At 43.3% G+C, this 22,514-nt stretch overlaps 1 protein-coding gene across 1 annotated transcript in view; it reads right to left on the minus strand.

Annotated features, from left to right (window-relative positions):
• Positions 1 to 22,514, minus strand: part of alcama (activated leukocyte cell adhesion molecule a) — a 37,935-nt gene that overhangs the window by 11,584 nt on the left and 3,837 nt on the right. Inside the window, 1 exon segment of the mRNA XM_063895173.1 lies at positions 307 to 413. Coding sequence (XP_063751243.1) covers positions 307 to 413 — 107 coding nt within the window.

The raw sequence follows: 22,514 nt of genomic DNA on the forward strand, positions 1-22,514 counted from the left end.
TTCATCTTTCACATATACAGTGATTCTGTCTAAAAGACACGGTTGTATTTAACTTACATTTTGTTCTTTTGAGTATTTTTTACACAACAAAACCACAAGCTTAAAATATTTCTAATCTGCAGTTTGAAAATGTGTAAAAATTGATGGGATATTATCAAATGTAGGGTATGTTTAAGAATAAGTATAATTATTGGATTGTTAGGTTTGTGAGGTAAAGAAATATGATTGGACATTTGTTTTAAAGGTAGATAAGCCAGGGAAACTCACAGCCTTCACAGGCAGCAGGGAGGGTCAGCTTCTACTCACGTATTTCCACTTGACGAATATCAGCTTCTCCGGAGCTGGAGTTCCATCGTTGCAGGGGACAACAATCGTCTCTCCGTACAGGGCAGCCACACCCTCTGTCCCCAGCACTGCGACACACAAGGCAAAACACTCTTACTATTATCAAAGAGACACTGTCAGCAGATCCAGTGAGCAGAGCACCAGTCCGGGGCCTCCGGGGCCTCAGCCCCCACTGTGTTACAGTCAGAGGTACATCATCTGAACATTGCTTTAAATGGCACTGATCCTGATTAGACATGCTTTTCAAATATGACCCAGGCAAATATGTTCAGGGCATGTTGAGATCAAAAGAAGGTAAGTACATTACGGAAAGGAATGAAAGAGCTCAAGGACTTACTCTTTTATCTGATAAGGAGAATTTGATGTCACCTGATCTAGAGACTTTGGTCAGTAGTGAGGGCATATCAAATATATTAAACAAAACAAATATTGGCCACATGTATCAACATATCTTTATGATCCTGGAGTCTCTGGAAGTGACACTGGGCAGCACCTCCGAAGGACACATGTCTGTCAAAGGATGGGGGTGAATTAAGAGAACAAAGCTAACCTACGGCCAACGTCACTCCTCATGTCAGGGTGCCATATTTTAAGCATGCCTCACATACGGCACGATGAGTAGAGCTTCTTCAGTGTCTCTGAGAGGAGCTGGGCTGAGGTGGAGCAGTTGCTGTGGCAGCACAGCCCAGTCATGTACAGCGCGGGAGGAGGGAGGAGAGAAAATGGATGGTCCGGAGGTCAGAGTGGAGTGACACCAAGGTCTTCACGCTCCAACTCTTTCTCTTTGAGCCTTTAGCTCAACAGGCAGAACAGGAAGAGTTCCGATGCTGCTCATTCCAAATGGATGAGGCCACACAATGCACACATGCTGCTTCTGAAACCCTCACCCAGCCCCCCCTCATCCTGGCTGACTTTCTATTACAGTTGATACCGTCAAGGGATTCAAGCAACAATATTCAAACAAACAGATAACATAATACAATACATTCAGATGCATTAAGAAGTACTAGTATATTGTTTTAAGATTGGATTTGACACCTACAGGACACAAAACTATTTCCCTCATAAAACAGTTTGTTGTAGTCAGCTGTAAAGTCATCAGTACATTTCTGATTTGTCAATGATGCTATTTCAAATCTGTCAGCCATTGGGTGAATGTGAGCATGGCAATCCTGCAAGATTTGTTCCAAATATTATTCTTCCCGGTGATATATTGAGTCACATCAGAAGCAGAGACATCCAGCATGTTTGAAAGTCTAAAGAATTACATCAACACAAAGCTGTGTGTGTGTGATGTTGTTCTATTCCCAGAAGTCATGTGCAAACACTTTCAAATGAAAGAAAGCGCGTACACAAAGTGCAATACCAGTTATGATTTCATGAATACGACATGACAATGGATGAAGTCACATGGGGATTCAGGTCAAAGAGTCAGCTAAATGAAGCCTCTTTGAACACATAACAACAGTTCCAGAGGGGAGACAAACACACACTGTTTCAGTGAACTATAGCTGGCCTATCATGAGAATGTGTTTGCCTAAAGCTGCAAGGAACTACGGTAGTACAGAAAATAATCGTGTTTCCCTCCCAGGTCTCAAGTATGCATGGTTCTCAAACAGTGACATTAAACTAAGAAGCGCAGCAGACAGAACTGAACCATCAGGTTTCACTAAGCTGCAACACTGTCTGCTCTTATATCACAAACATGCTTTTGCCTCACAGAGTTTTGACTGATTTCATGTTTTTCAGCATATATGCAGAAGTCTGCTCTGTGGAGCCTAATTAGAGCTAGTCCTGAGACGTTCTAAATATAACACATCATGTTCACATGATATGAACTGAACCTCCAGCTCCAGCCTGCAGTTTGGTCATCATTTGGTTAGAACTAGTCCTAGTTATGGGTGGATTTTGCCACAAAATGCCTGCAATACATACAGGGGGAGACCATGTATATTATTGAATACCAAGACTTCCACATGCAATAGTTTGTCCCAGTCAGCAGCGTCTGGCAAGTCCAACGGTTCTAAAGATGGGTGTACGTGAACAGGTTTACAATAGCACCTCTCTCCCGGACAGAGACCAGTATGGTGGCTTTAACGCTGAGTGACGATAAACTGCCGGATTCACGTCATCACCTTTAACGGCACGAGCAAACGTAACAAGTCAGGACTCAGGTCCGAAGTGCACACTGCCGCAGCTTTGGGTCAAAGCCTCTCTATCATTTATCAAGTGTGCATGTGTGTGTCTCAGAGTTAACACTTTGCTGTTGCAAGATGTAAAAAGACGTGACCTGAAGGAGCCACCAGATCCTGGATACGAAGCAGTGTGTGTCTTTGTATTTAAATATTTGTACATTTAGGCCTGCCTTCACATGTACCTTACACTCAGGCAGTTCATTCATTGATCTGAATGCTGGGTCTGAGCACTCAGGTGTAACATGCCACTTCATTTGCAGCTGTCAATATAACAACATATTTACAATGTGGGAACACTGGGAGAATATCCCAGGTGTCTCTGGCAGAGATGACTCTTTATCAAGGCTTAGAAGTAAAAGCCAGATCATACCATGATCTGGCTTTTCATACCATGTGTCCAGAGGGGGTGGGCCCTCCCTCTGGACACATGGTACACATGGTACACATGGCCCCCCACAACTGGTGTTGTATAGAATTATAATAACACATAAAATCACAGTATCTCTAAAGGGTTATTCCCCTGATTAAGTATTTCCCTTTGTTAGGTCACGGCACGGAGAACTGACCATGAGCCAAACCACTCTATCCTACACTACCCACAATGCAACTAAAAACATCTTTTTGTTACAGCTGTTGGAGACCCACCCAGTGTTTTGATAGTTTACAGACAGATAGTAGACTTCTCCAGTGCGTTCAACACCATTCGGCCTGACCTGCTGGGGAGTAAGCTGACGGCGATGCAGGTGGACTCCTCCCTGGTTTCCTGGATCACGGACTATTTGACGGGTCGACCACAGTTTGTCAGACTGCAGGACTGTGTGTCTGACACTGTGGTCAGCAGCACAGGGGCTCCACAGGGAACCGTTCTGTCTCCCTTCCTGTTCACCCTGTACACCTCAGACTTTCAGTTCCACTCGGAGTCCTGCCATCTGCAGAAGTTTTCAGACGATTCTGCAGTTGTTGGTTGTGTCAGCGAGGGAAATGATGAGGAGTACAGGGGCGTCGTGGACTCCTTCGTTGAGTGGTGTGAGCTCAACCACCTGCAGCTCAACACCGCCAAGACAAAGGAGTTGGTGGTGGATTTCCGCAGGAGGAAATCTACCCCCACACCAATTTCCATCAAGGGGGTGACTGCCGACATTGTTCAGGACTACAAATACCTGGGTGTTTACCTGGACAATAAACTGGACTGGGCCAAGAACACTGAGGCTGTGTATAAGAAGGGCCAGAGCCGACTCTACTTCCTGAGGAGGCTGCGGTCCTTCAACGTCTGTAACACCATGCTGAAGATGTTCTACCAGTCGGTGGTAGCCAGTGCCATCTTCTTTGGTGTTGCGTGCTGGGGAAGCAGGTTGAGGTCAGCAGACGCCAACAAGATCAGCAGGAAGGCTGGCTCCGTCCTGGGGGTCCAGCTGGACTCTTTGCTGGTGGTGTCTGAGAGGGGGATGCTGCGCAAGCTGCGTAGTATCATGGACAACAACGCTCACCCTCTCCACCAGGTGCTGACCTCATACAGAAGCACCTTCAGCAATAGACTCATTCCACCCCGGTGTACCACAGAACGCCACAGGAAGTCCTTTCTTCCTTCCTCGTTAGAGGAACATTGGAGACTCAGTGACACTTTATTTCATCGCAATGTTGTCATTTCACTTTACTTTCACTTTCACATGTCACTTTATTCACATGTCACTTTATTTAGTATTTAGTATTTAGTATTCAGCTTAGTTTTATTAGTTATCTTATTACTGTACTGCCATTTGCACTATACATATTGTTGTATATTGTATATACCTACGTAGTTACTGTAACTATTTCACTATTTCATATTTGCAAAGCTGTTCTTATTGTTGATACATTTAGTTTATATTTAGTTTATACTTAGTTATTTTAGTTTATATTTAGTAATATTTGATGTATATTTAGTGTATTTAGTAGTTTAGTTATATTGAGTGCATATTTCTCCTTCCTTCTTTGTATTGAACTGTTGCACCTCAATTTCCCTCGGGATAAATAAAGCTTCTTGAATCTTGAATCTTGAATCTTGAAACTTGTCATAAATAATACCTAAAGATGTTTTCGTCTGTGGCAGGAATTAAAGGTAAGCGGCATGTGTGAGATTTGAAACAGATGTTTCAGGAGCTTTGGAGGAAGGTTGATCTAACACTCTCTAAGAACCAGCAGAGTCATATATGTATAATATTGGTGAAAAGCAGAGATCTCGAGAGGTTTTATCTGATTCCCTGTTCACCGCTACAAGAAACTGAATCCATCTGCATCTCCATCTGGTCACACGGATATGGACCTGCTGATATCTCAGGAACACTAAGGGAGCTTAACGACTAAATAAATGACTGCTCATACGGAGTGTATGTGAGAGAGAGAGAGAGAGAGAGAGAGAGAGAGAGAGAGAGAGAGAGAGAGAGAGAGAGAGAAAGAGAGAGAAAGAGAGCAACCTAGGCAAAATGAAATGGCTAGTTAATTTAATCAAAGCTACCCAAAATTTTGGACAAAATCTGGAAATGTATTTTCATTTTTCCAACCACAATAAAGCCAGACTGGAAATGGCCTATAAAATGTTAAATGTACACCATGAAACAGATTTCTGAATTAAAGATCCCAAAGTTTTTTAATAATGGTGAATAAAACCTGATTTACATTGTGAGTAAATACACCATAAAACATAACGCAATAATAAAATTGAGGATGCAGCCCCTGTGCCAGAAATCTGAAATGGAAACTGTAATGTTAGTTTGTGAGACGTGATTATAAACAAGTCAGTGTTCCGGAGCCGGTCAATGAGCCGAGGGTGATGAGCTGCAGCACCATCTCAAGACCAGAGGAAGACTGGTCAGCACTGCTTCAGGTGGGGAGGCTGTACTGCAGGTTACATGTAACTTGAGCTGTCCTTGCAGATGTGAGGCTGACTCCTTCTACTCATCCAATGCACCTTGATCATTTGAATGGAGCCCCACTCCTGACACAGTGTGGAACACAGATCAGATGTTTCTGAAGGAGAGATGACTTTGATTTTTAATTCTGGAATGTCTTTTCCCTCTACATGCTGGCAGGTGTCATCCTGGGGGATGTTGGGTTACAAAGTGAGGGATTTGGGCTAACACTCAGAGTGAGGGATACATGTCAGCACTTAAAGAGGTTAGCCCTGTACCATCTGCACGAGTAAAACTACACCTCTACAGGCTGACTGATTATGCAGGCAATCTGTTAGGGTCAATGTGAGCAATGGATTGGGTTGCTGGCACTCAACAAATAATTTGTCGCCAGTATAAGCAGCATTCAGGAAGCCATATGTACATCAACGATTCTGTCAATATCTGCCAGCAGCTCCATCTGTCTGAAGCTACAGGAAACACACTCCTCTGCTGGTGGGGACTTAAGTGTTTGTATTCCTCTGAGAAATTCTCACATTACCAACCACCATTTGTTATAACACCTTATATAACACACACATGGTCAGGGCTGGACTGGCTATCTGGCGTACCGGGCAAATCCCGCCAGGCCCTCCAACGTTTTGGGCCTTCCCAGAAACAAAACATACATTATATATATTATATTTTTTATTGATTGCGACGGTAAAAACATGGCACATCCTGGCCCATTGGATGCTTCTCTTGAGGCACATTTGGCTAGTCCAATGAAATTCCTTGGTTCTCGAAGGCCCGCCCCTCCCTAGAGGCCCTCACTTGACCCAAGTCATCACCTCAAATTTTGTAAGCTAATGGTGGAGGATAGAGAGGTCGCGAGATGGAGAAACAAAACAAAAAAAGAGTGGCCATGAGAAGCGAATGGAAAAGAGAAAGCAAAAACTTAAAGACGACGCAGCAAAATGTGCAAAAATCACCGACTTATTCAAAAGCACAAGCTCGACTTCAGGTTCGGGTAGTGGGGCTGATGCTGGGGCCGTGGGAGATGATGGGGAACCAGGCAGCTCAACCTCGGGTTCGGGCGGTGGGGCCGCCGGTACAACGACAACGAGCGCACAGGTGGTGGAGAATGTAGAGGAGGAGGAGGCGGAGGAGATGGTGGTTCGAGCCGGGGAACCAGAGGAGGAGGAGACGGAGAGACGAGAGTCACGAGACGTGACCCAGCAGGGAGAGATTGAGGTTAGAATTCAGCTCAACACACCCGCTAGCTAGCCAATGCAGTGTAGCTATTCACCGCTTCGGCGTTTCGTTTCCCATTTATTGCCTGAAACCAAGACCAAGTTGTCATCCTGACTTTATCAAATCAGTCACAAACATGTACCCATTTGATATATTTTCATGCACTTCTCTTGTAATGTTGCGCCAGCATATATAAATCTTCCATTTGTCGAGCTGTTACAAGGTCATGTGATGTGTTTTAAATTATGCTAGTGCCGTCCCGTCTAGAAATACCCTAGCTAGCTAGGCAGATTAGCTATTCACTGCTTCGGCGTTTTTCCCATTTATTGCCTGAAACTAAGACTAAATGTGTCGCCCCCACTCTCTCAAATCAGTCACAAATATGTACCGATTTATTTTCGTACACCTTTCTTGTATTGTTTTGACAGCTTATAGAAATCTTCCATTTGTCTTGAGCTGTCAGCTGTCACAAGGACGACATGTGCTGTGTCTTGTAATTGCTAGTGCGTGTTAGTTATGGCATCCCCCCTTTCACTTTCTCAAATCCAACAAATATCTTATTTCTACTCTACTGCTTGTCGTGTCTTGTGCAACTGTGATTTTATACAAAATGTATTTTTGTAATATTTTCCTTCTGTAATGGCATAATGGCAAAAAAATGGCGCTTGGCCCTTGGGTGATCAAAAGTGCCCGGGCCCTTTTCAGATGCCAGTCCAACCCTGCACATGGTCCATTTTAATCGGCTGACAGAAAGGACACTTTTTCCACTGTGGGCAAGTTTGTCAAAGTTCACATGCAGAGTCTGGATTTTGTATTTTCTGCAAAGCTGTATAGCTCAAGTAACCGTAGAAACCTGTACATATGTTTTAAAGCCAATGCTATAATCCGCCTGCATACACAAACAGTGCCTCAGTTATTTTATATGTGTGTATTTTATACTCAACTGTCTCACATAAACACAGCATTGCTTATCACTCAGCGACAAAGGAACATCACAGAGCACAACCTTTGCATTTATTCTACTGTCACATAATGGAGGGTTGGAAAAGAAAAGTCTATGCTAATTACAGAGCAACAACTTTTTGGGGGGAATTCTAATGAGCTGTTTCTGAGTGGTAGCAGTAAAACCAGCGTCTCAGTCGCCACACACAGAGCTTCAGCCTCAGTCTGGATAATCACAGCTTTGTTACGGTGCATGCAGGAAGTTAAAAACAATTGAGGGATCCTTAGATGTTTCTGAAAGCCATAAAACCATTATAAGCTCTACAGCAATTCATGTTCAAAGAGAAGGTTGAAAGTTGTCCTGCAGGTCCAAGATCAGTTAAGCAGGAAAACATGTCCCACATGGCATTATCAGCACACTCTCTGCATGGAACAACAGTCCTTCAGCAGCAAGAAAGGATGGAGGGGGTGGGGCGTGCAACATTTGATCTGAAATATCTAACAAAATCATGTTTTTAAAGAAGCAGGGCGGGGCAGCTGCCTATTGGCCCACTCCCTCACAGTTTGCTCTGCCACTACTGACGCATCTCACTGCCAGCTGGCTCTGGAGAAGGCAGAGTCCGTGACGTGTGGTGGGGAGGTCAGAAGAGGCCTGCTGGGCTGATGTTGTTCCTCTGGCTGAGGCAGGCTTTAAATGATTAACTATGGGTAAATCCATGGCATGCATATGAAATGCTGTGAGAGAGCTACACAGTACCCCCCTGGAGTTCCGACAGTTAACAAAGACAAGCAGCAGCTTCACATGCATGCAGAGTGAGGAGCGAGTGATAGGATGTGATGGTACCGTGTGTTTGCCTCTTTATTTACTCTGTAAGTCTACTCCCTTTACTTTTACATTGTTGTGCTCCGTACCTGTTTTACAGGTTTCCCCACTCTGTGACCATTAAAGGATTCCTGATTCTGGTTTGTTATCATCTGGACTCTGGCTGGACAAGTGCTGCTTTCAGAGCAGTGATGGATTCTGGACCTCTGCAGGTGTTACAGCACAGGTCCATCATTATCTGTTTCAAACCAGGTTTAGAGCCTGAATAAGTCCACAGCCCTGCTGCAGCACAACCTTACCGTTTGATGCAAACTGATTGACAGCTCATAATCTCCTGCACACATTTCAGTCCCCACCCTGTCTTCACTCCCCTTGTTTGGGGGGGGGGGGGGTAGATAAGGCAGCTCTTTGTTTGCTTCTTCCCTTGGCACTGAAAGGTAGACCTACCTCGCTGCACCGACACACACGGTGCTGAGTTAGCACTCTCCCAGGCCTAAAAAGATAACACTGTTTTGAGACACAGATCAGGGCATGAACACAGGCACACACACTTCAGTTGTTGTTCTGTTTCTGTTGTAGGTGTGTGTAAGGGTATGCGGGAGGTCTCCTTATACAAACAGAGGCCTCGTCTCATATTAGGGAAAATATCTCAGAACTGTTCTTTTTTTAAAGCCTAAATATAACACAGCTCTTCAGTTCCTCGTCAGGCTGTGGACAAGCAGGCATGCCAGCGAGGACACGGCCTTCACTTGATGCTACATTCAGGCACAGCGAAAAAAATAAAAACAAAACGGCACTCGTCTGCTACAAATCATCACGACCAAGCATACCAGGCGTGTCTATAGGGGACACAGGCCTGGAGGTCCACGCATACTTCAAGTGTTTCCATTCCTGCAGCAGCTACTATTGTTTGAGATCACATTCCTCTTGTTACTACAAACAGCTGCTGATGCCAAACACTCCTGGCCTTCCCAAAGTAAATAAGATGAGGGTTACCTTGGACTACGTTCACAATTTTATCCTGATCCTAAAGTATGCATTATGGCATTCTGTCACACTTAAATTGTAAACAAAGCTCATTGCAGACTGACTCCTTCATAAAAAGCCAGAGTTTAGCTTCCTTTTATTTTGTTCTTAAGGCTCAAAAGACCTCATGAAAAACACACTTGAAAGCGAGGATACCCGGCACGGAGGAAGCCCGGGGTCCCCTTCTGGAGCCAGGCCCAGAAGGAGGGTCGCCTCCCTACGGGGGGAAAACTCTGACTGTTGTGTGTGCTTATGCACCAAACAGCAGTTCAGAGTATTCTGCCTTCTTGGAGACCCTGAAAGAAGTCCTGTATGGGGCTTCTGAAGGGGACTCCTTAGTCTTGCTTGGAGACTTCAACGCACACGTGGGCAATGATGGAGACACTTGGAGGGGCGTGATTGGGAGGAACGGCCCCCCTGATCTGAACCGGAGTGGTGGTTTCCTACTGGACTTCTGTGCTAGTCATAGATTGGCCATAACAAACACCATGTTCGAACATAAGGATGCTCATAAGTGTACGTGGTACCAGAGCACCCTAGGTCCATGATCAATTTTGTTATCGTATCATCGGACCTGAGGCCGCATGTTTTGGACACTCGGGTGAAGAGAGGGGCAGAGTTGTCAACTGATCACCATCTGGTGGTGAGTTGGGTCGAGTGGCAGGGGAAGCCTCTGGACAGACCTGGTAAGCCCAAACGTGTAGTGCGGTTGAACTGGGAACGTCTGGAGGAATCCCATGTCCACGAGGTCTTCAACTCACATCTCCGGCGGAGCTTTTCAGGCATCCCTGTGGAGGCTGGGGACATTGAACCAGAGTGGGCGGTGTTCAAAGCCTCTATTGCTGAAGCTGCGGCGGGGAGCTGTGGTCTCAAGGTCTTAGGTGCCTCAAGGGGCAGTAACCCTCGAACCTGCGCTTTGACACCAATCCTGTTTGTAGATATTCATGGACAGGATTTCGAGGCATAGTCGTGGCGGAGGGGGTCTGCAGTTCGGTGGGCTAAGGATTGCACCACTGCTTTTTGCAGATGATGTGGTCCTAATGGCTTCATCGGTCTGTGACCTTCAGCACTCACTGGATCGGTTCGCGGCCGAGTGTGAAGCGGCTGGGATGAGGATCAGCACCTCCAAATCTGAGGCCATGGTTCTCAGCAGGAAACCGATGGACTGTCCACTCCAGGGAGGGAATGAAGCCTTACCCCAAGTGAAGGAGTTCAAGTATCTCTGGGCCCTCGAGTGAGGGAACAATGGAGCATGAGATGGGTCGGAGAATCAGAGAAGCGGGAGCGGTACTGCAGTCGCTTTACCGCACCGTTGTGACGAAAAGAGAGCTGAGCAAGAAGGCAAAGCTCTCTGTTTACCGGGCCATTTTCATTCCTACCCTCACCTATGGTCATGAAGAATGGGTCATGACCGAAAGAACGAGATCGCGGATACAAGCGGCCGAAATGGGATTTCTCCACAGGGTGGCTGGCATCTCCCTTAGGGATAAGGTGAGAAGTTCAGTCATCCGGGAGGGACTGGGAGTAGAACCGCTGCTCCGTCGCGTTGAAAGGAGCCAGTTGAGGTGGTTCGGGCACCTAGTGAGGATGCCACCTGGGCGCCTCCCTAGGGAGGTGCTCCAGGCACGTCCAGCTGGGAAGAGACCGAGGGGTAGACCTAGGACCAGGTGGAGGGATTATATCTCTTTGCTGGCCTGGGAGTGCCTTTGAATCCCCCAGTCAGAGCTGGTTGATGTGGCCAGGGAAAGAGAAGTTTGGGGCTCTTTGCTGGAGCTGTTACCTCCGCAACCCTGACGGAAAAGCGAGAGAAGATGGATGGATGGAGGCTTGGTGATCTGATCGTTTGTGGAACGTGTTTGCTGGAGAAGTTCTAATGAGGAATGTTTGGTTTTGTCATTGCATATTTGTACAACCTTATTCTTATGTGTGATGATTTTAACGGATGGCTCTGAGCACAGTCTGTCAGAGTGGGGTTCTCTGTCTGAGGAAAAGCATTCTGCCATCCGGCCTGAGCTGGGAAGAGTTGTGCAGCAGCTGGCTATGCAAATATTGACTTTGTGTACACAATCAAAAGGACACACACAACCACACACACACACACAGACACACACACAGACACACGCACGCACACACACACACACACACACACACACACACACACACACACACACACACACACACACACACACACACACACACACACACACACACACACACACACACACACACACACACACACACACACACCTCGCTGGATAAGAAGTTGAACAGGTGGCTGGGAGCAAAACAACTCCTGTACTGGAAGCATTCCTCTCCCTCTGGCCATGAGTGAAATAAGTAGAAATATTTCACAGGGTCAAACTAATGCTTCCCACTGCCTCTGAAGTGTCCTATTTTGGGCGGAAGGGGCACCCTGAGGTCTGAGGGATCGGCTATCAATATCACAACCATGTCAGAGGGAAAGAGAGATTGATTAAGGGACAGTTTAAATAAAGCATTGAACACCATGGTAGGATGAATGAAATGAGACTCCTTCCAGAAGTTAGAATAACAGAGGCAATAGATATCCTAACCTCCTCCTTCAGCAGGGCTGTGGACGAGGTTCAGGTGCTCTTGGATTCAAGCGTTATGAAAGAGAAAGACTGTGAGGATTTAGAAACACATGTATCAGACTGGCTGTCCTGCAGCTGCTTGAAGTGGATTTCTGGAACTGAACTCTGAAGATTACTTCTCAGTTCCAACCTCAGGACAAATTAAACATAAAAAAAGGTGTTTGTGCCAGTTAAGCATACACATAATTGTTTATAAAAAAGACATTTGAAATATAATTACAATTATATAAACGTTTTATTTACATCTGAGCGGTTATTGCTGCTCCATCTGAATTTTCATCATATTCTATATTACCTGGGATCTTTCTTTTAAAGACTATTAGGTTTCAAGGTTTCAAGGTTTCAAGGTTTTATTTGTCATATGCACAGCAGATACAACGTATATGTTGGCAATGAAAATCTTATGTCGCGTGCTCCTCCTTATTTGCTTATCTAGCAACTGCTCAGCACAGACGACTGTTTTTTAGGAAGTTATTCGGAGGTGCTTGTGGTTTATCATTCTTAGAATCAACTATTCTCTAATCACATAAAATGTTTACGACACGGGTCCTTCAGGGTGACCCAGGAGAACTTCCTATGCATCTGAACAAGGAAAATAAATGCATCTGATGTGGATGTAGTGTTAAGAACCTCAGCTGCTACGTTTTCTCTCTCAGGGGACCATATGTTGTTGCTGGTCTACTCCCAAAGTGAAACACACTTCATAAACAACTTGGTGATCAGCTGCAGCATGGCCTCTGCTTGCCACTGTATGGGCTTCCCTGTAGGAGGAGGGAGAATTCATTTTCTATGGCTCTAGCTCTCTGATGCAGAGGCCCCAGCACGTCTGAGAGCAACAACATGTCCTCAGCAGAGGGGGACACAAACATGACAAACATAAGCTCTTTTGTTTAAGAAATTAACTTTAGTGCCTGTCATTTCCTACTAACCACCTTATTAGCCCAAAAAAAACAAGGGGCACTGCAAGCATTTGTTTTCCACTCAGGAGACAGTCTTAGAGATAAATACAGCAATTAACAACGTCAGCAGATGCCCTTCACTTACGCAGTGTGTGTGTGTGTGTGTGTGTGTGTGTGTGTGTGTGTGTGTGTGTGTGTGTGTGTGTGTGTGTGTGTGTGTGTGTGTGTGTGTGTGTGCGCGCACTGTTCGAATTAGGTGAACTACACAATTGCCCACTCAGCAAAGGTCACACACCAGCAGCCTGCCTCATGAGGAGCCTCTGCATTGGGCCAAACACTGATCCTTATTGTGATCAAGATGTGATCAACACAAACATGTTGACGTGTGCTCATTAGCTGCATGTCAAGTCAGCCTGGTTGCCATTCAATTTAGCACAATTCTAATTCAATATTTGTATTATTTATGGACTACATGTTATTTCTAGAGCAGTAATATTATCTAATAAATAATATATTTAACAAAAACAAAGTTAATACCAAAACAATATCTTTCTTGAAACAATATAGAATGTCATAAAATGAATCATGTTCCTGCCATCAAAGTAGTGAGGGAAGTTTCTGGAGAATGAAGAACACAGTGAGTCATTCACCGTTTCCTCTGATATCACCGGGGGTTTTTTATTATTTTTTTTTTATTTGACCTTGCTTTATTTAATGAGCTAAAACACATCAACAGCCTTATTAAAGTGAAAAATCACACATTAAAGACCAAGGAATTTCAGCGGATGTTAGCTTTTATAGCTTTGTTGTACATTTGGCGCAGTTCCCAGAACAGAACTGCTTAACGAAAAATGCTTTTATTGCAAAAACATCCTAATCTCAAAAGCTTTAGAAACAAAATCTGATAAAAAATGAAGAATGTATCTTATTTTAACATATCTTAATGTGTTATTTTGGAAAGACTTTTGAAAATGTATATCAATTCCTGCATGGTCAAACCTTGTTAAATTTAGCAGTGGATTGGAATTGCTGCCACAGCTTATGGAAGGGCCATCAGATACTTTCAGGATGTTCACAGCCCTAATACACTGTTACATTTAATCAGGCACCTACACAAAACACAATCTTCTCCACAAACTAACAGGAACCCCCAGCCTTCGCTCTGCAGGTGGTTATCAGGAGTAAGGGCTGCTCTTCCTCAGATGTTAAAAAGCAACATGCATTAGTCTCCAGATGCTTGGCTGAGGAGGAGAGACACTGAGTAGAGCTGGGAATGGGAACGTTATCATGACGCCTGTCAATGGTTATCTAGAAAAAGTCAGATCCACAGAAGAAATCCCATCAGGCCACAGGGCAGGCTCAGCAGATCTCAAAGGAGTGGTCCGCAACTGGTCAAACCTCCGGACCCACTTTTTCCTTCGTCAATAAATCACGACCCAAAGTGTTGAACCACTGCATATATATATAGCACATATTTTGTGTATTAAATAAAAAGACAGACTTGGAGCCAATCGTGGATCACTACATGACAACAGTTTTCTTAACCGTTTCTGGTCTCTGACATTTCCAGTCAAATGGCTACTGATCACGCAGCATTAGAAATTTTGGCCTTCAAAATGTTTGAGTTTTTTCCGTGATTTTTTTTTTCTCAACTTTTAGTTTTCACTTGCATATCTGTGACCCACTAAAAATGGGTCCACGACCCACTTTTGGGTCGCGACCCACCAGTTGAGAACCACTGCTCTAAAGGTCTATCAAGTGTCAAGTGGAAGATATTTCATAAAACCAGTCAATTGCATATTAACTTGTCTGTGTTTTCTATCGTTTCAGAGACATAGTTCACCTTTCTTTTTTTTATATAATGTATCAGTTTTTTGCTTTTATGTCAAGACTTTGACATGAAATTAAAATGTTGTCATAACAGATGAATAATTGTTTTATTTATTTAGGACACATACAAAATAAAGTATATTTTTAAATGTGTGCTGCCGTTAAATCACGTTTAAAAAATCAAATTATTATACTGTAAAAACAGCATTTAAACATGTTTGTAATGTAAACAACACCAGAGTGAAAATGTTATTTCCGCTCAGGGATTTATAAAGTATGATTTAATCCTTAGGTTCAAATAAAATGCCTGTAATTAACATCAGAGAGAGGATATGAGTTGATAATGCAAATAAAGACTTTGTTGCGTGGTGTTTAGGCCGCTATGGAGCTCAGTGTTGGATCAGCTGATCTGAGGGTCCTGGCTGGGACGGCTCAGGTTGATGAGTTCTGCAGAATTAAACAGTGAAATGTGCAGAGGGCCCCTCAGAGGCCCCTTCCTTTGCCTTGCTCTTCCTGCTCTTCTTCAAACAAGGCCGCAGCCACAAGCCTTATCTTGTGTTTTTCAAAAATGTGGTATTGGGTAAAGGTCAAAGTCATAATTATTAGTTTATATTTCGTCTGGTAAAATGTTGTTCGGGATGAGGAACTTGCGAAGAATAAAAGCATTTGTTTGAACAAGAGGTTTTTGAGCAAGAGGGAATAATAAACTTTTTTAACTTAGTCACAAACAAAAGTCTGCAAAGGGTCATGCAGTGTGTGTTGAAGTACATGGGATTCATATAATTGGATAGTACATTTTGTGACATCAGTAAAAGGGAGTATTTGACTTTGTGGCTTTACATAATTAGTGGCCCTTTATATAAGAATGCTTTGCTTAATTGAAACAATAATATTTCAAATTGTAAGAAAAAGCTGAACACAATATCAAAACACACTTTAAGAGCACAAACAGAGTTAAATGTTAGTTGGATTGAGTTTATATTTGTAATGTTAAAATGTTAATTTTTCAAGCACACACTCTAACCTAAGTAAACAGGTCTGACCCAGGCCAAAGACCAAACAATGGTGCTTTCAGCAGCAACGGGGAAACACATTTGAGTCACATGACATGTGACACAGTGACTAGTCACAATGCCTGGAATGTAGCTGCCCGTGTTTTTCCGGTTTGTGACACAGGGAATCAATAGCATGGCTGGCAGCTGTGCTCATATCTGTGTATCCTCAAGGTAACAACACTCATGCATATAATGCCCACAACAGATTCAAGGGAAATGATTCAGTCCCTCTGCTCTCTGACAGGCAGCAGATGATTTAAGGACTTGTAGTGTTCGTTGCTAAAGGCACAGTTTGTGCCAACAGACTGGAAATACTGAAGAAGTGAAAGAAAGCTAACATCTGACTCGTGTCCAAACACACATTCAACAATAACGATCCATCCTTTATTTATTCAATTTCCCCTTCCTTTAGTTTTCTTTTTTGCTTTGATTTTGATTGGTTGACATTTAGAGAGTCAGGCAGAGAAAGCGTGCTTATTACCTTACTAATCATAACTAACAATAATACATTTTTAATGAACGTCTAGTGATTCTGACTCTGTATATGATGAGCTCACTCTGAGGCAAATGTTCCATATTATTGAACATATATAGATATTAGTTATATGATTGAAACTTAAGAAATGATGATTACCTATTTTTAAGGGTATTAAATGAAAAAGAAAATGTTTATTAAAAAAAAATCCTTTCACAACTAAGAGAGGAATGCAGCTGGCAGAAACCTTTTTATTCTGCACATTCACATGACATGTTAATTTGACCAATTTAATATAAAAAGGCATTTTTTTCTAAAACTCAGTAACACTGGTTTTAGGGCTGAACATACCTCGCTAACACGCTAGCCTCTCCTACAGCCCACAGGGGATACATAGGTGAGCAATCATCCCACTGAGGGCCGTCAGTGGACTCAAGACTGGTAGTCTTGGAATTTCCCTGGTATTGGTTGACTACTGAGTTTCTGCTACAATGACAAACCCCTCAGTATTTCATGATGGGTACTTTTATTTATCAGTGATTGGAAATGACCTATATTCTTAATAAACTGTTATTTATAGTCTATGGTTTCTTTGTATCTTTCTGCCCTCTCCAAATGTTGTCTTGTTGAACCATTGTACAGCTTTTTAATCTCCATGTACAAAACAAACCCTTCAAATCTACTTTTGAAGAACACACTGAATCATGAAAGACCATTAAACATACTGTACATCCCATATATTGACAGAAATGGAATATGTGCATGGCTAAGAGAAAATCCTTACTTGTATTAGCTAGTTACTGTTTACAGAAAAGACTGATTCTAATTGTTTAGAGTAAACGAAGTGAGCAAATGGAGGTGGGGTCGTCTCCCTAAAGGTCTCATTCTTCTTCTTCAAATAACAAGCTGGAATTTGGCCCTCGAGCACTCAACCGGTTTTCTTTCTATGGTCTGCTCCATAAGAGCTCTGCAGGTCTTGACTTGATCCAAAAATATATAAAAAGAATCTTAAAAAAAAAAAAGGACAGACTGTTCTACTCGATATAAGTAGCTCACATGTCATCATTCCTTCAGATTGCCACACAAAGCAACATCCTTTAAGACCTAATAGAACATGCCTCCTCATATTTCCATGTATGCTATTTCTTATTTAGGCAAGAGAACACACCACTTCAATGTGGCATAAAATGTTGACTTTTTCTTTTTCCATGAACCTGTCTCCAAGCCCTAAATACAGGGAGGGGGTGCTGTAGCAAGGCCAAGTTGAGAAAGTTGGAGCTGGAGAAGAGCCAGTTCCTCAGCGGCTTCAGGTTAGCTTTATTAGTCAGCTGGAGACACAGGAGCAGACGCAGGATGCCTTATAAATAAGGAGAGGAGAGCGTGCTCTTACAGCCTTATGTTTTACTTGGGTAGACATGGCCGCATGAAGCATATCTGTTATCTGCCAGGCAACTGTGTGACTGTGTGTCCTTTGTCTCGCTCTACCGGGGGTGAAGAGAGATAGATCCTCCCAAAAGTATGCCTTGTACATAAATACTGTCCTGCAGATGGAGAAAAACTTGTGGCAGTGTTCAGCAATAGAGGTAAAGATATGTAGTGAGAGGGGCTGACTCACAAGCTGCTGAAATTGAGTGGTGAGTGTTGTCTCAGAGACATGCTGCTCCCGGGTAAAATACCTGAGTGCTGACTGGAAGGCGCTCTGCACTTGTTATCTCTGACCGGTCCGTAGGAGATCTCCCTGGTATTTCCTCAATAAGGCCAAAAGAGGCCAAGCTTCCAGTGCTTCTCATCGAGTCCCACAGTTAAAATTAGACCTTAATACCCCTGGCCTCAGAGCTCAGAACAGCAGGGTACAGCGGGTCAGGGGCAGAGGGGCGGGCTGCTGTTGTAGTGTGTAGTGAGTAGTGAGTAGTGTGTAGTGTGTAGTGTGTAGTGAGTATTGTGAAGTAGTGTAGAGTTTTTTCAATATGTACCTGTATGGTGTTCCTTACCACTTCCTTAGGGGTTGGTAGCAGATAGTTAGAGCCATAAGGAGAAACCTACTCCTAGGTGGGCATGATAATTGACATGTGTTTTTAATGGAATGTGATAAGGAGAAGAGAGAAAGAGAGAGAGCAGATACAGAGAGCATGTGTCTGTGTGTGTGTGTGTGTGTGTGTGTGTGTGTGTGTGTGTGTGTGTGTGTGTGTGTGTGTGTGTGTGTGTGTGTGTGTGTGTGTGTGTGTGTGTGTGTGTGTGTCTGGGAGAGAGTGTCCCTTGCCGTTGAACTAGTTACTTTTGTTTGTGTTGCTCAAATTCCACTGCTTCAGCCGTGTTGCATAGCTGGAGTTCTAAAGTCCCTGACGGTGTGCCAGTTGGAGTGAAATGTAGGCTTTGTCCAGGAAAACCACATTGTCTCATATTGTCCAGTAGTGTATTGATTTGTGTTGTGTGACTGGACTCCAGGCTTTGGCACAGCACCTGGAGTTCCTAGTGCTGTACTTTATTGAGAGCAATACCAGTGTCCAATCCAGTATGTGTGTTTCAATCCAAATGTGTGTGACACTCATACAAGTTCAACAGTTCTGCTTTAATATCTAGCCATGCATTGTCTCCTGAGAGTTGCGTTCAGTGGCAGTAGTGAAACCAAAAATCGACAAGCTGTGCCTTCATGCTATTCTCACATTACTGCACATGAGCTGGTGAGCACACTCAATGTCTGGTCATAGCTGATCATTTCTAGTACATGTCCTCAGAGGCATCGCTCAGCACTACAGCTGCATTCGCATGAAAGGGTTCTTCTAGTAGTGGCATACTTCAAATCTGACCCTTACAGATGTATCCATGTAAAGTCCAGCAGGCTGTAAGAATTCGATGACGAGGCTGGGACTTCATAGGACTTAAACCAGAGAAGCTTGACAGTGCTATGATACACAGCTAATGTCATTGTGAAGCGTCCTGTTGTACCAGCAACAGCTTCTCAAGCACAGAGGGGGGGGCAGCTTTAAAACCAAGAGCCCAGGCTTCAGGCTGTAAGGTGTAGGGTTAACAGAAGCAACTACTACACCCCCAAGAGTTGAAGGGACAGTAAAGGAGGGTTTTGTATATACACCACAAGCATCTTACATCCCCTTTCATTTGGCTGACGCTTTTATCCAAAGCCGCTTTAGATGAGAAAACCATGAAGAAACAAACTCAAAAGCAAGAAATCTGCAGGTACGTCAGCTCTCAATAAACCATTGTAAGTGCTCCGTTTGTTTTTCAGTGACCGGGTGACAGAAGATGTGTATACTTTATGATGTGTTCATATCCATGGGGAGCTGGAGATGGTGTTTTTGTTGAGGAGTATCGAGGTCCCACTGGCAGAGGCGGAGAAGCAGCCCATTGGGTGTGTGGTTTAACCATGATGCAAGAAAGACAGGATCTATCCACAGCGCAGTACTAGGGTCTGGAACAGAATGGGGCCTTGTAGACAGGGGAGGGGGCAGAGGAACTGTGCGGTGTGGGGTAAGGGGTTGAAAACATCTCTTACATTTAAAATAATTCCAATCATGTATTATGTCATTTTAAAAGTGAGAAGTAAAGTATCATTATTTTTTATTTAGTTTGGTTTAAAAATCCTGTTGGGGTTAAATATTTCAAAACATAGAAAGTATGATTTTTACCTTTTTTAGGTTGTTACCAACCTTTTGGCCTCTACATGTTTAGAAATAATACATTTGTTCTGCCTATTTATCTACCTTGTGCATCAAGGTGTGTTATCATTTGTGTCTTCAATTTGCATTCACACAAACCTTTACAGCCACTGGCACACACCATACACTCTCAAAACCAAGGATCAGATCCTGAGTTTAGCTTTCCCATTCATTTCCAATTCCCAAGAAATGATTCATCATGTCATCAGTATCATTTCCTGATCCAGAGAACATGCTGTCAGCTTCAGTCAAACCCTTGCAGACTCATTCCAGTCACTCTGCTGATTATTCTGGCTGTTGTCGTGATTTTAAAGCTTACAAGAATCATAGAGCTGTAGGTGGGAAGACTTTAGCTCAGAATGGTGTTACACAAACAGGGAGAACAACAACTGTAGTGCCTCCATCAAACATCAGGAGCCTTCCGGGCATGAATGCTTGCTTTGTGAAGCCACCAGGACGCACAAATTAAAAGTCGCAGACAATGTCAACATGACCCTCTTTCTGTTTCTGCTGCTGTGTTGTCGGGCTGTGGTTGCCTGCACACCATCAACCCACCACAACACAGCAGGGAGCCCCCACAGGCATGTTAGTACTCTACCTTCACATTCACTGTGCAATAACATCTTTTGGCATGCTGAAAAATGTTTCTGTCCAGCTTTCTTTAAGATGCTCAGGATCAATCTGTGAAGTTAAAGCTGCAGGAAGTCACAGAGCAGACGACTCACTGAGATAATAAAAAGTATAGTTATACTGAAAAGAGTGGCTCTCATTGGATGTTTTTGAATGCCACAGTTGTCTGTAACCCTTAAAAAACTGATGTAAACCGGCATGTAAAATGATGTATCTGCAGCCATTATACTGTATCTGTATCAGGTGGACTGGAAGTGGAATGTGTAAATAAGAATTGAATGCGTCACTCACAAATGTTCATTATTAGCTCAACAAACACCCCCTGACATGAACCTCTCCTGAATGCATGTCGGACAACAGGTCTCAGATATCAGGCGTACTTCTGTTCCCAAACATGCAGGCTTGTGTGTTTAGCAACCTGCTTCATAACCGAGAGAATGTACCTTCACTTTGAACCACTGTGTCCAGATGCTACTGCGCACTCTGGATTTCAGAGGGCTCCTTCATGCACTTTGTAGGGCTATCATAGATTTTTTGTTTACTAACCAAATATTATTAGTTTCTAAATATTCTACTACTAAAAGTTCTTTGTACTTGTATACTGTAAATAGTATGACGTTTGCATTTTGTTAGTATTATATATTGTAATTTAAAGTATTCTGTGTATTTATGTTACACATAATACTTAATATACATATTTCATTGTTGATATGATATATGATAATCTGATATTATTCATGTGCATTAACTTGTTCACCTGTTGCTGTTAGAAATCAATTTCGTAATAAAACTAATGAAATTTCTTATGTTATTGGATGGAAAGCAGTATAAATGGTCCATGGCGGTACGCAATGATTTGTATCCCTAATGCTTCCAGGATTACTCCTGAGGCGAGTAAGAATCAGTTCTGATCCTGGGATCTGCATTTTCTTATCTTATCTGGATTCAGAGACCATGAGTTCAGCACTATGGATTCGCTGAGCAGATACTCCGCTTCAGTCCTCAGAATCAGAGTAGGAGCCACAATCCATCAGGTTGATGTGTGTGTCTGTCCCCTATGGCCCAGCAGCATACACAGTACATACATCATGTTCTATTGTTCTCTACAGCTGGGTAATATTTCTACAAACACAGAGAGCTGCAAAAACATGTATTCTATCTTCTATTTAAAGCTACCACGGAGCGTCTCAGTGGCCATTTCTGCAGTGGGTACCAATAAGATTTTTTTTCTGCATAAATAATAGTGTTTCTCACACACACAAACACACACACACACACACACACACACACACACACACACACACACACACACACACACACACACACACACACACACACACACACACACACACACACACACACAACAATACTCAAATGGAAAAAAATGTCTTCAGCACAATCATTGGATATTCTTTGATCTGCAATTAAAAATATAACAACATTGATGAAAAAAATTAGAGTAGGGAGTGTGCTTCCATGTCATTAAATGCAAGTGTAATATACGGCCCCACTGTGTTCAGCTGAAATGGTGTCCGAGCATGTTAAGTGTAAGTAAAACATACCAGGTTATTCTCCAGGCTTTCAGGCTGCGGTATTGTAACTGCTTTCAGGCTTGCGGTATTGTAACGGTATTGTAACTTTGCAACTGCTTTGCTATCAACTTCTCCCATCAACACACCCAGCTTGGGGCTTTTTACTTAGTTCTTTGTTACACCTGTAAATGGAAAGTAAACTTTCCCCCCCCACACACACACACACACACACACACACACACACACACACACACACACACACACAACCTGAACACTGAGCTTTGCTGTCACTCTCAATTACTGCCTATGACATTCCTTATGATAATCCAATAATGCGTCAGTACCCGTGATATAT

The sequence above is a fragment of the Eleginops maclovinus genome, chromosome 11, assembly GCF_036324505.1.
Source record: "Eleginops maclovinus isolate JMC-PN-2008 ecotype Puerto Natales chromosome 11, JC_Emac_rtc_rv5, whole genome shotgun sequence".
Lineage (NCBI taxonomy): Eukaryota > Metazoa > Chordata > Actinopteri > Perciformes > Eleginopidae > Eleginops > Eleginops maclovinus.